Source organism: Eumetopias jubatus, unplaced genomic scaffold, assembly GCF_037043125.1.
Source record: "Eumetopias jubatus isolate StellerSeaLion01/CBP00866 unplaced genomic scaffold, mEumJub1_p1.0 scaffold_2, whole genome shotgun sequence".
NCBI classification, from domain to species: Eukaryota; Metazoa; Chordata; class Mammalia; order Carnivora; family Otariidae; genus Eumetopias; species Eumetopias jubatus.
In genome coordinates this window covers 130,735,575-130,750,758 of record NW_028274808.1, presented here as the reverse complement: position 1 = coordinate 130,750,758, position 15,184 = coordinate 130,735,575, and the positions used below count along the sequence as shown (strand labels likewise).

The window sequence follows — 15,184 nt, the reverse complement described above, 5'->3', positions numbered from 1 at the left end:
ATAGACAAAAATACAATGAATTTCTAATTTTTAAAAACTCTTTTAAACCATTCCATAAGGTTAATAGTTTTGAATAGAATAAAATCTAGCTTAATCTTTATTTTTTAAGCAAAGTCTGATGAAAATCTTTGATAAATGAATCAATTATGCGTAAGTATATACTAAGAAAAACATACTTACTATAGGCTATGATAATGATTCTCAACCTTTGCCCAATCAGTGATACGTTGGTATATCTCCTGGGGACATACTGGAGAGGACCTTCATGGGGACAAAAGTAGTAGGTCTGGGACCCTGAGAGATAAGGGCCTTGTTCCTCCCCAGACCTGGCGAGCTCCGAAAGGACTGGGAGTTGAAGAGAAAGGACTATCAAGACAGCGTGTCAGGTTAGGAAGACGCCAGAGGCTAGGAGGCTGAGGCCAACAGGGAGCATAGGAAGGGGACTTCTGTGTGCCCAGACCACGCAGCAAGGAAAAAGAGTAACATGAGACTATAAGTTACCGTGGACACACACAGTTTTCAGCCCGAGATTTACTTGCTCAGTGTCCAACTCTAGTCTGACCACAATGAGTAACCAGCATGAGCAGTGAAGGAAATACCAGAGAAGAAAAAATAAGGGGAAGGCTAGGGTTTCACAGGTTGTTAGATTAGTCGGTTTCTACCATTCTTCATCTCCTTTTGTTCTCCTGATATTGACAGTAAAATATGATCAAGAGAACTTAGAAACATGCCTGGATGTGGGAAACTCTAAATTCTGCAGGAAAGTTTACTCTATGTTTCATATTTTTCTACCGCCTGTTCATTTGGACCTTACCCCACTGTGCTGTCCCCTGCCCTGCCGCCACGCATCCACCATCAACACTACCACCGTCTGCTCTGTTCTCTCTCTTGTGCTTACTACCACTTCCAACCTCTGCTTGCTATCCCTCTGTCCAAACAAAGAGGGTGGAAAGCATGATGTCGTGACACACTAAGGATATTTTAAAAATGCAATGTGTTGCTACATACTATTTGGCAAAAAATGAGATGGGGGATAAGAACAGTATTAAATAATTTGTACTTGCTGTGTAACACAATATAGGCAGTACACAAGCTAATTTTACTCCTCAACGTTTTCTATAAAGCTTAGTCAGTAGATAATTTTAAATGTAAATACCTCCTGTATTATAATTTTTCTATTTTGTAAAGGTAATAATATAGCACTCCCTCCTACCCACCAGCCACAAGATGAATTTTTTTTTTAAAGTGCTCCCATAAAAGGACCACTTTAAAAAGTCAGTGGTCTATACCACTGATACTGTTTATTTCTAAAATTACATTTGCTAGCATGGCCCTTAAACATCTTCATGATAATGCAGCATGATATTTATTTATACCACTTATCTTTTGTGTCTTTCTTTAAGCAAAAAGAAGTTTCCTCCCCCCCCCCCCGCCAAGGTTTTGATGTGCATTATGAATCCAGGTGAAAAGGAATGAGGGGAACTAGGGTCTAATTTAGTCTTTGACATTTAATAAGGAGTTCAAAACAATAACTTTATAGAGACTAAATGCTATAGTAGATACAAATAAACTTAAAACTTTCAGGAAAAATATATGAATATAACTTTATTTTCCTTGGCATTTAAATGATGATTATTGAAAAATATAGATGATAATTGTTTATTTGTATTTTATCAAGTCCTCTAACGAAGAATAAAGTTTCTTATGGTACTATTCTTGAAATTCATGCTGTGGGAAAGCCTAAAACTAGTCATTATAATAAAGAACTTAAGCATTTCCTCTTCGATTAGACTTAAGCTCCTTTCTTTTTTTTAATTCTTTTTTATTTTTTAATTGTTCTGTTAATCACCATACATTAAATCATTAGTTTTTGATGTAGTGTTCCATGATTCATTGTTTGTGCATAACACCCAGTGTTCCACGCAGAACGTGCCCTCTTTAATACCCATCACAAGATTAACCCCCCGCCCCAGGACCCTCAGTTTGTTTTTCAGAGTCCACCGTCTCTCATGGTTCATCTCCCCCTCCGATTTACTCCCCTTCATTCTTCCCCTCCTGCTATCTTCTTCTTTTTTTTTTCTTAACAAATACTGCATTATTTGTTTCAGAGGTACAGATCTGTGATTCAACAGTCTTGCACAATTCACAGTGCTCACCATAGCACATACCCTCCCCAATGTCTATCACCCAGCCACCCCATCCCTCCCACACCCCCACCACTCCAGCAACCCTCAGTTTGTTTCCTGAGATTAAGAATTCCTCATATAAGTGAGGTCATATGATACATGTCTTTCTCTGATTGACTTATTTCATGCAGCATAACACCCTCCAGTTCCAACCATGTTGCTGCAAATGGCAAGATCTCATTCCTTTTGATGACTGCATAATATTCCATTGTGTATATATACCACATCTTCTTTATCCATTCATCTGTCGATGGACATCGTGGCTCTTTCCACAGTTTGGCTATTGTGGACATTGCTGCTATAAACATTGGGGTGCATGTACCCCTTCGGGTCCCTACATTTGTATCTTTGTGGTAAATACCCAGTAGTGCAATTGCTGGATTGTATGGTAGCTCTATTTTCAACTGTTTGAGGAACCTCCATACTGTTTTCCAGAGTGGCTGCACCAGCTTGCATTCCCACCAACGGTGTAGGAGGGTTCCCCTTACTCCACATCCTCGCCAACATCTGTCATTTCCTGACTTGTTAATTTTAGCCATTCTGACAGGTGTGAGGTGGTATCTCATTGAGGTTTTGATTTGGATTTCCCTGATGCCGAGTGATGTTGAGCACTTTTTCATGTGTCTGTTGGCCATTTGGATGTCTTCTTTGGAAAAATGTCTGTTCATGTCTTCTGCCCATTTCTTGATCGGATCATTTGTTCTTTGGGTGTTGAGTTTGATAAGTTCTTTATAGATTTATAGTTCTTTATAGATTTATAGTTTCTTTATAGATTTTGGATACCAGCCCTTTATCTGATATGTCATTTGCAAATATTTTCTCCCATTCTGTCGGTTGTCTTTTGGTTTTGTGGACTGTTTCTTTTGCTGTGCAAAAGCTTTTTATCTTGATGAAATCCCAATAGTTCATTTTTGCCCTGGCTTCCCTTGCCTTTGGCGATGTTTCTAGGAAGACGTTGCTGCAGCTGAGGTCGAAGAGGTTGCTGCCTGTGTTCTCCTTTAGGATTTTGACGGACTCCTGTTTCACGTTTAGGTCTTTCAACCATTTGGAGTCTATTTTTGTGTGTGGTGTAAGGAAATGGTCCAGTTTCATTCTTCTGCATGTGGCTGTCCAATTTTCCCAACACCATTTGTTGAAGAGACTGTCTTTTTTCCATTGGACATTCTTTCCTGCTTTGTCGAAGATTAGTTGACCATAGAGTTGAGGGTCCATTTCTGGGCTCTCGATTCTGTTCCATTGATCTATGTGTCTGTTTTTGTGCCAGTACCATACTGTCTTGATGACGACTAAGCTCAACCTTTCTGATACTAAAATGTAGTCAACTGTTAAAGTATTACGGTGATATTCTAGTATTGCATCAGGCCAATACAGTAGGGAAATCTGTTGATTTTATAAGTTAGTCTAACAACCAAATGAATGTTGTCTAATAAGAAAAAAACCACCCCTGCGGTGCCTGGGTGGTACAGCCGGTTGGGCGCCTGACTCTTGGTTTCCGCTTAGGTCAGGATCTCTGCTCAGCATGGAGTCTGCTTGGGATTCTACTTCTCTCTACTCCCCACCCCCACCCCCACCCGCAAAACACACACGCACACACTCTCCCTCTCTCAAATAAATAAATAAATCTTAAAAAAAAACAAACCCACCTCTGGACAGGCATATGGCAATTTTCTCCTCCAGTGGTCTAGCATCCCTCTAAAGAAGATATTCATGAGGAAGCCCTAAAGTGTATTAAATCAGAGGTGGCTTCCTACAAACATACATCTAGACAACACAAAACATCCAGACAAAACTGAAATGTTCATTTAGTCACCTACAAATTTCCAAATGTTAAGTTTAGAATAGTCAAAAAAGAATTTTTGAAGTTTTAACCTGAATACTGAAATGGGAATGGTTATAACATAGTGACTAATTCAGGTGTATATTTTTAAAAGGAGAGGAGAAAATGCAAATAAGACGCTCTAATGCCAACTCACACATCTCTGCCATGTCGAACTTCATCCTGCTCTTTGGACTGACGGCGGCGCTGTCTGGCAGACGTGGCCGAAGATGCTGATGATGTTCCGGATTCCGAGTCCTCTGAACTTTGGCCTCCAGAGCCATTTACATCAAAAAGGTGCTGTTCTACTGCCGACCGGATGGTTCTTTCTAAGAGTCTAATAAAAGCAGAACACAGAGTCCATCAGGCTATCAAATTTATCAGTGATTGCCTTTAAAAATTTATATCCATAATTTGGGAAATATCAGCATTTGTTCAATGGTAGATCTACCACAGCTTCATGAGCAAAGACCGCATATGAGACATCTCAAAATATCTGCATCGTGTGTTAAAAATAAAACCAAACCTGACAGATGCTACCACTTTGATCACTGGGTTTTTCATCTTTGTAGGTCCAGGATGACTGAAATGCTCACAGCAAGCCTGGCAACAATTATCAGAGGCATTCAGGAAATAAGGGTCATTTAATATAAAGCAGAATGAGGAAATATTTTTTCCTCATAGAATAATAATAGACCTATTCTTACAAAGGTGAGTTCCTTCGGATTTCATACCAGCTCTGCAGAGGCAGACAGTATGGTTTACAAAGCAAATGGGCACAAATGATTTTATGATACCTATTATCTATGTAGAATCTCTTTAAGATAAAATTATACAGGGAATAATGCTATTAAAAAGGAACACCTCACCAGAACAATCACTATTTAGAACAGCAAAATCTTTCTGAACCTCTATGCAATTAAATTGTGATGTATATAATTGAAGCTGTTATCATGCAAACATCCCAATATGTGTTACTGAAGATGGCAGGATAGATTTACTTCATTTAACATGAGGAAATACTAGAAGCATAGGGGCTGAAGAGTGCATGGTGAGATAGAGAAGGTACCCTTATTAAAGCTATATAATCTTTTAATGTGTCTAACCCTTCTTTTATCACCACATTATTTAATTCTGAATAAGCTGGCATGGAAAATTCTAAACATATACTCCTCAAACCATGTTTTCCTGCACTTGAAAAAGGAATCACATCCAAACTCATCAAACTGTAGACATTAAGTATGTGTAGTTCTTTGTATATTAATTATATTTCAATAAAGCTATTAAAAATTTAAAAAGAACCACATATTTATTTTTAAAATGTTCAGATTAAGAAATACATTCACTTAAATAAGATGGGTTTTGAAAAATTTAAGAAGTTTGATTTTCCAAATGTCGTTTTATAATAGACACATGGTAATCTCATTAAAACTATTTGAAGACAATGAACAAGTGTAGTCTAACTTGGGATTAGAACTTCTATGTTTAGGGGTACCTGGGTGGTACGATTGGTTGAGTGTCCAACTCTTGGTTTTGGCTCACTTTGTGATCTCAGGGTCGTGAGATCGAGCCCCGAGTTGGGCTCTGTGCTCAGCTCAGGGTCTGCTTAAGACTTTCTCTCCCTCTCCCCCTCTCACCCCAACAAATAAATGAATGCATGCATGAATGAATAAATGAATCTTTAAAACAAAGAGTTTTTATATTTAGAACTCCACATCCCAATGATTCAAGATTACCTAACTGTGGTCTCTAGGAATGTGAGTGAATTAACGTATACATACAAACTAACTCCATACCTTTTCCAAACTATACAAGACCTATAAGAAGTAAAGGTTATCAGAAATACACAAGAAAGAACATATCAGTCTTGGTACAATTCTGGAATCTCTTTAAAATTCACAAAGCTAAGAGAGGTCAGTCCTGCCCTCTCATTGCTTCCACACCTAACAAAGAAGGAAAAAAAATCCCAATTCATCCTAGTGGATCCAAATTCATCCTACTCAGTGCTTCTTTAAATTATTCTCTCTTCCTCCTTATCACATCTTTCCTCCTCTTCCTCCTGATCCCTGTTGATGGAAGATGCGCTAAAAAGGCCCATTTACACCTTAGCAAGGAAGGAAGAGAGGTGTGTGTGAAGGAAAATCTTTAAGCAAGAAACTATTCACAAATATTTATTTAGTGCCTAATATACACAAGGCACTTTTCTAGGTGTCACATGAATATGACAAACAAGGTCCCCATGTTTATGGAACTTACATTCCTATGAGGCAAGAGAGCTAATAAACAAATCCTGAAATTTCAGAAAGTGATAAATTCTCTCCAAAATGCTGTACAGGATAGGAGAAGGATTGCAGAGAGTCGGGGATGGCTTCTCAGAGGAAGAGGACATGTGAATAAAAAAGTGAATGATAAGAAAATGAATGGCCAGGCTGAAAAACAGCCAGTGTAAGGGCTCTGGGGCAAATATAAGCTTGGCCTATTCCAGAAACAGAATGTCACGTGCTTGAAGCGTGATGATCAATGTGGTCAGAGAGGGAGGCCAGGGTAGGTAACTGGAGCTTGGATTTTAGTCCAGTTGGTAGCCTTAGGAGGAAAGAGATACATGATGGGCATCATCAGTAGAGCACTGTCCTGCCCTGTGGATAGAGGACTTGTTGCCATCACTAATTTGCTTTTGATTCTGTGTCCCTCTTAGACTGTAAAGTCCCTGAAGGCAGAGCCCGAGGCTTAGTTGACATTACACACCTAACACTATGCTTGGCATATCGCAGGTACTCAATACATGTAGGCTGATTAAAAATAAGGAAGGAAGAAGTAAAGACACTGTCACTACTTTAACCTTTAATAGCGTCTTCCACTCTAAGGTACCTCCTCAAACACGTATTTTGCAAACACTAATAGACTCTGACATTATTTTGACTGAAACAAAAATCTCGCATGTTCAAATGGTTGAGCTGTCTCTAGTCACACGCCCACACAGAAGCTCAAACAGGAACACTTCTTATTTAGTCCTCTTCCCTCAGTGGTTTTAAAAATCATCATAAGTTGCTTACTGTATTAATCTTCCAATACTACACACCATTAGAGTAGCTTTTTTTCTGTTCGATAAATGGGAAACGGAACCCAAATAACTTACTCTCCAGTTGTCGAAACATTGCTGACTTGGGATACATGCGTGCTGTGGAAAAGAAGCACAAAGAAAGTCAGATTAGACAGAGCGTCAGAGACTGTGAACCAAACACCTGAAGGGGATTCCAGACTGAAAGTATTAGCTAGACTCTGAGTGACCCTTGCACAATGTTTAACCCATCCCCTGAGAGATGCTGATTTTCACTTGTTTCTGGAATTACAGGATGCCCCTGGGTGTTTACTCCTGAATAGTGTCCCCCCCCCCCCATTTTAAAGATGTCCATGATAGACCGTTTCAAAGTGACCTTTAAAAACCATCTCTACCTCTCCCCCTACTATCCTGGCCCTCACTCTCCTTCAGTGTCTTTTTATTTACCCAAAATATTAGTACAATGCCACTGACTGCCTTCCTGCTACCACCTCTACCATGGTAGGTTCCCCACTGAGCAGGGAGCCCTACGTGGGGCTCGATCCCAGGACCCTGAGATCATGACCTGAGCTGAAGGCAGACACTTAATTGACCGAGCCACTCAGGCGTCCCCACACAACTATTTCTAAGACACCTTTCTTCCTGAGTTCCTCAAGATGGAGAATCCTTCAAGCTCTATGTTTCATCTCAACACCTAATTTATGGCCCCTTTATTGAGCACTTACAAAGTTCCTCTACTTTTCTATTTCCTCCAAAGCCTGAATTCCTTTGAAAGCATTACAAAGTAGTCAACCTAAAGTGGAATGGTGAACTTATAGGACACTATCTGATAAGCACCCTCCGGAACTTCACCCCTCTTGCCTGCCCCCTGTGTTCATATAACCACAATGAGGTCGAGGCTGGCAGCAATTTTAGCAGTTTCTCACAGTCTACCCTCCCATGGTTAGTCAGCTTCTAAATCAAGATTCAAAAGTCTGTTTAAACGTCTATGTTTGTCACACTATAGTTTTACCTAATAGATACAATAGTTCCCTTTTCTCCTCCTTTGTACAAAATACCTGAAGAAAATGACAGGTGTTAATGACCAAGGCTGATGGCTGCCTTTCAATCACCCCAAACATCCTTGGATAGACCATGCAATTTTGAACATAGAAACTTTTTTGTTAAATCATCTGTTGGGTTTTTCTCCCATGTACGTGGGTATTTCATCTCTTTCCACTCAGAATCTAAGTACCTCAAGGGATTGTATGATATCTCTCTTTTTCTTTCATTATACTCTCTGCCACTATCATAACCACCATCAGACCCAGCCTAGCACTCATTATCCCAGAGGTGATCAACAGACACTCACTCTTCAGCCCAGAGAATTTCCTTAAAATGAGTTGTTGCTGTCTGTCATGGCCACAAACCACAGCCAAATCCCAGAAGAGACACATAAAATAATGCTATTGTTCACAAGGGAAACTGATGAGAAAAACCTTAATAAATGAGTAAATAAGCAAATTAACAATACACCCTAACGCTTACTGAGTACTTACTATGTTTCAGACACTGTGTCAAGTATTTTGTACATATATTTTCTTGTTTGCTATTTACAATAACCCATGAGGTAGGTACTATTGTTTTCTCAATTTTCAGTTGAAGAGGTTAGAGGTTAAGTAACTTGCCCACAGTGACAGAGCCAAGAAGTAGATGAGCTGGAATTTGAACCAAGAAAGTTTTAGCTCAGAGTCTAAGCTCTTAATCACTACACTAGACATTCAATCCATCACTCACTAGAAGAAAATCTCACTAGAATCATCTTTGTAGATGGAGGCTTGGATTTGGTGTTTTACTTTGCTTTTAATCACAACCATTTTTCTCATCTGCCTCACAATGCTTGTTATTCACAGTGGTTCCCAGATTACATAACCAATAATATATCCTTTGCTGTTCTCTGTCCTTAAATGGAACAGGCAGTCCCTGCTTTTGATGCTTTGTGGCTCACCCTCTGTAAAGTCAACACTGTGGAATTAACTCCTATATTTCACTTCTCAGTGTAGTTACAAAGCCTCAGTTTGGGGAGCACAGCCCAATGTGAATGATGGCTCTGGGGGGACACAGAAGAGGGGGGAAATATTGATCTGCTAGATGCTAAAAATATTCCAAAGGCATAGAAGTATAATCAGTCCTCCATGCTGTCTCAGATGAGTAGATGTACATCCTTTCTCCCTTCTACACACTTATTTTAAAAAAAGATTTTATTTATTTATTTAATTGACAGAGAAAGAGAAAGAGACAGCGAGAGAGGTAACACAAGCAGGGGGAGTGGGAGAGGGAGAAGCAGGCTTCCCGCGGAGCAGGGAGCCCGATGGGGGGCTCGATCCCAGGACCCTGGGATCATGACCTGAGCTGAAGGCAGACGCTTAACCAACTGAGCCACCCAGGCGCCTCCATTCTACACACTTTTGACCTGAACTTCTTTTTGCTTATTAAAGCACACACTGATATTTTTATGTTCCTTTTGGGGGGACTGGGCGGCAGGACACAAAAAGAAAGGCGAGGAAGAAAGAGACAAGAAAATGACATCAAGTAGAAACAGGTTCTGAGATTACTAACTCTACATTGGTGCTTCTCAAATCCTAAGGCGCATCTGAATTATCCAGGATCTTGTTCGCACACAGACTCCAATTCAGTAGGTCTAGGTCTCAGAAAGGGGAAGCTGAGATTCTGCCTTTCTAACAAATTCTACAGTGATTCTGATGCTGTTGATTTGTGGAAGACACTGATTAGCAAAGCTGTAATTCCCTGCAACTAAGATTCTTCAAGACTTCAATTACTTAGATATCATGATAGCTATTTTTAAACATTCTAATCTACATAATGAGGGTATGCACTGGAAAACTTATGCTAGCATAAGTGAATAAAAGGCAACACATCAAAATTTCCCTCATAGCTTAAAGAAAAATGGCCTAAGCCATCTAAATCAGTCTTTTTTTTTTTTTTTTAAGATTTTATCTATTTATTTGAGGAAGAGAGCACAAGCGGGGAGGAGGGGCAGAAGGAAAGGGAGAAGCAGACTCCCTGCTGAGCAGGGACATGGGGCTCAATACCAGGACCCTGGGATCATGACCTGAGCTAAAGGCAGAAGCTTAACCGAGCCATTTTCGAATGCAAAATAAATGAATAGATCAATGACAAAAGCAAGGAATTAAATCATATTCAATTTTGCTAATATATTGATCTTAGGTCAAATTTATGATAATTTATACTTTTATGTTTTTCTAATAGGCCTTTAGAATTTTTGGTATACTTAACATGTCCATATTTTCATGTTTTTTAAGCAGAATTTCTCTAAGGAAAGTATTTTTTTTTTTTTTAAAGATTTTATTTATTTATTTGAGAGAGAGAGAGAATGAGAGATAGAAAGCACGAGAGGGAAGAAGGAAGAGGGTCAGAGGGAGAAGCAGACTCCCCGCTGAGCAGGGAGCCCGATGCGGGACTCGATCCCGGGACTCCAGGATCATGACCTGAGCCGAAGGCAGTCGCTTAACCAACTGAGCCACCCAGGCGCCCATCTAAGGAAAGTATTCTGAGAAGAGAACATGTTCCATTGGGAATCAGAAAAGAGAAGTTCTGGTCTTGGCTCTGCAGTTAATTAGCTGAAATCATAGATTGCTGGTTAGCCTGGCTGCTTTGGATAGGTTTCTTTATACCAAAAATGAAAGGCCTGGCTAGTGATCCCCGTGGTTTTCTTTTAGCTCTAAAAGTTTACTGCTCTAAAGTTTAAATCATTACAAAAGGTTATAATTGCATAATATATTATGACAGTTTTAGTCATAGTTATGGTTTATTAAATACCAATATGGCTTTGGTCAGGTATCCAGCCACCTGTATAGTTCCTGTGGGATGTGCTATCAATAACTCACCAATAACAAGATTTCTAAGAATATTTAATGACAGACATAAGGGCTATTTCCATAGCTATAATTCACTCATGAAGGTAATTCTAAGAAAATGACAAAAGGGCAACAAGCAAATAAGCTAAAGTGAGAGATACAGACTTCCTTCGTCTACATGGAACTTGTTTTTTATCCTTTGCAGAAAGCGAAGAAAAATGAATTTTTTTCAGAGCCCCTGACTGGTTTGCTAACAAAGTTTCTTACTTACGCAATATAAACACTTGAATATGGAAGGGATCATCTCCTAATGTTGATAAAGCAAGTATTCAAAGCTGAAAAAAATAAGCCTCTTATGCAGACTCCAGAACTATGGTCAATTTCATTACTCAAGCCTACTGTGAGTGATGATGCAACCACATTTGCTATTGGTATAGTCTTTTAAAACAGATTCTAAGCCTACTCTGCAATATATTCTATGACACACCTAAATATATTTAGTCTGTATCTCCATTAACAAAACTCAAACTACATTTCTGGAAGCTGAATATGCTCAACAATATTAGTCTATAAATTTGCATGTGGTAAGATGCACAGAATGCCTGTTGACAAGTGATTCTTTAATTAGATCTCTTGATTTGAAATAAAGAAATCTACATATAAAAAGAAAGAAGTTTCAAATCTACTAAAATCCGACATCTTGAAAAAGCATGTGTTCTCTTTTTTTATACATTCTCTTACTTCAGTATGTTCTCTTCCGTGGTATACAAATATTATTTGGTAAACTATTATTGTTTCAATAGGAACTGTTAGGTCGAACAGAATTATCCTTCTCCCCCCCCTCTAGAATATTTACATTTAGTCAGTTTTTTCTTTTTAATGAGTAAGGATTTAAAAAACAATTATGTGATGTTTAATTCAGCCTAAGGATGAAGATCATGTAACTAATCATCAAAATAGCATGAAGCTCCTAATTTGTCTATTTAACAGAATACAATATTTTTAGTATTATTTTAAAATACTAAAAGTTGATATGCAGCATCAACACTATAAGATGAATCTAACGTTATTTCTTACAGTTGTGTAACAGATTTCTAATTAAAACTTTTTCATTAAAACCGTGTCTTCCGTGGACAATGTCATACATTAAAAGAAATACACTTGGGGTACCTGGGTGGCTCAGTCATTAAGCGCCTGCCTTCAGCTCAGGTCATGATCCCAGAAAAAAAAAATACACTTGATCTTCAATATTCACTTTGTTTTAACTTTTAGCTATGATTATGATATACAGAAATTTAATGATGCATTTATAGGTATTCAAACGTTGACAAAAATTGTATTACCCTTTTGTGGTGGTGTTATAGACAGTTTGGATCTAAAAAACCTCACATTTTGGTTTTAAATCAAATATTATGCATATAATACTAGAACATAAATTGAAAACATACTTCATGGATATTAGTTAGGAGGAAAATATTTATTCTCATACTTTATCAAACATCACACTTCATATTCCTTTAAGTATTGGGACTATTTTGAAGAAAAAAACTATTCTTCATTCCTACATTTTGATGATCTATTAAATATTTTCTTTTTTTTAAAGATTTTATTTATTTATTTGACAGAGAGAGACACAGCGAGAGAGGGAACACAAGCAGGGGAATGGGGAGAGGGAGAAGCAGGCTTCCTGCCGAGCAGGGAGCCCGAAGCGGGGCTCAATCCCAGGACCCTGGGATCATGACCTGAGCTGAAGGCAGACACTTAACGACTGAGCCACCCAGGCACCCCGATTAAATATTTCCTAACAAATTAAATAGAGCCCATCAAAATATCAAAATACTCACCTTTTGTATAGCTTTTTGTTCAGGCCCCAATTACTGGAGTTTTCAGTTTTACTTATTTAGCATGTTTTTGCATAAAAAGAAATTCAGAGTTTTAGGTTTTAGACTAAGGTCTTTGTAAAGCAAAATTCTGAATGAAATGAATAGTTCACTATGTATACTCATTTATAGATGAGGAAATTGAGCTTCAAAGAGGTCTAATATCTCATTCAAGTTTACACAGCTCTGGCTGTGTAAGCCAGATGGCTTCAGTGTGTGTCCTTAATAAGGACATAATCCTTATTCTCAAATAATGCTGCTATTCATATAAACCTTTGGCTATATATCTAGTTATTTTCTTAGAACAGATTACTCAAAGTACTTTTTTGGATTCAAATGGAATTTTCTTCTTTTAAAAATTTATACATTCCAGGAAAATTTTTATTTCTAGATTTTCATGTTTATTAGTATGAAATTGCAAACAAGCAGTCTTTAATCTTTTATTTATTTTTTTAGATTTATTTATTTATTTGAGAGAGAGAGAGAGAAAGAGGGAGCAAGCGAGGGAGGAGGAAAGAGGGGGAGGGAGAGAGAATCTCAGGCAGACTCCCTGTTGAGTGTGGAGCCCCATGCAGGGTTCAATCTCATGACCCTGAAATCAGGACCTGAGCTGAAATCAAGAGTCAGACTCTCAACCGATTGAGCCAGCAGTCTTTAATCTTTTAAAAACTACTATATCCCTTGACCACAAACTTCAATTCTGATTATTAGTTTTGTTCTTTTTTTTTCTTAAGTTTACCAGAGGTTTTTCTATTTTATAATTTCATTTTTATTCCCAAAGAACCAGTTTCTGGATTCAAACATCAGTTCTGCTCTTTTTTCCATTTATTATTATTGAAACCTTCTAAACTTCTAAGAGGTTGCTTTTCTTCTTTTATATCATTTCTTATTCTGATTGCGTGGCTCATTTATTTTCATTCTTAAGAAGGTGAAGTCACCTCTTAAAAAGAGCTTAGATTCACAAATTTTGATATGGATGTTCCCCCTTTTTCTTACCAATAGTCTACACTAGTTTTTATTTCCTCTTTGAATTTTCTCCTCTCTTTAGGAGAGTTTTCATTGGTTGACTGGAAATTTTTTGGTATCAATTACACCATGGTCAGAATACATGACTGTTAAAATTTCTACTCTTTTTTTTTTTTTAAGATTTTATTTATTCATTTGAGATAAAGAGAGAGCACAAGTGGTGGGGGTGATGAGGGGTAGAGGGAGAGGGACAAGCAGATTCCCTGCTGAGCAGGGAGCCCGACGTGGGGCTCGATCCCAGGACCCCAGCATCACAACCCGAGCCAAAGGCAGATGCTTAACCGACTGAGCCACCCAGGCACCCCTAAAATTTCTACTCTTCAAGAATTTCCAGATACAGCTGAATAATTTCTTAGAAAGTAGCAGGAATTTTTGCGCTCTACTTATAGGGTGCAAAGTTTAGTATGTAATGCTCATTTATTTTAAATCTCATTGATTATGTAAAATTCTCAGGGTTATTTATTTTGTAAATTTTATTAAATAAATATAATTGTATGTATAAGTTCTATGCTTCAAATGTGTTTATTTTTGTTAACTTAAGAGTTAAAATTCCTATCATTTGAAGCTGTGCTATTTTACACATGCTAATTTATAGCCTTTATGTGTTTAGTCCATACTAAATAAAGTCCAGGTTTGTCCTGTTACACAAATTTGGCACTGAACTCTAGTTGTCCTGGTATTGATATTGCCCTCTCTGCTTTCCTTTTGTTCACATTTATCAGATGTATATTCTAAATTTTTATTATTAATCTTTCTGTGCCATTTTGTTTCAGGTATGGCTCTTTGGAGCAAAATATAGTTCAAGTTTTGTTTTGTTTTGTAATTTTAGTTTTTATCAAAGAATTTGACCATTTATATTTACTGTCATAGTTGATGTATTTATTCTAGTGTTGTATTTTTGCTTTATATTTTCTAATCTGGGAGCTTCCTTTTCCTATGGTTTCTGTCTTTGCTTTTATCTTCTGAGATTTACATTATAGAAATCTTATACAATTTTCTACTAGTGGTTGCTTCTTACACCCATATATCTCTAAAAGTAAAACAAAAACCCCCAAAACAAACAAAAAAACTCAAAACTCTTGACTCCTGCTTCTATTCTCCTACCTTCCATGCAAGATAAGAAATTCAAAATTTTATTACTTTCTTTGTCCCTCCACCAATGAGTCTAATCGGTTTCTACCACTTAATTAAAAAAATTTCTTTTAAAATTCACCTCTCAATTAGCTGGGCATAAACTTTGATTTCTACTTATTCATATTAGTATGTTTTTTTTCCTTAGAATCATAATTTTTAGGTTGACTTTCTAATCTTTGACTTCATATCTAGCATTATTTCTACCA

At 37.7% G+C, this 15,184-nt stretch overlaps 1 protein-coding gene across 1 annotated transcript in view; it reads right to left on the bottom strand.

Annotated features, from left to right (window-relative positions):
• Nucleotides 1–15,184, bottom strand: part of LOC114220139 (protein FAM13A) — a 103,587-nt gene that overhangs the window by 63,813 nt on the left and 24,590 nt on the right. The window contains exons 3-4 of the mRNA XM_088021109.1: nt 7,139–7,180; nt 4,160–4,339 (exon numbers count right to left, since the gene is read on the bottom strand). Of these exons, the coding sequence (XP_087877235.1) occupies nt 4,160–4,339; nt 7,139–7,180 (222 nt within the window). The remainder of the gene's footprint in view (nt 1–4,159; nt 4,340–7,138; nt 7,181–15,184) is intronic.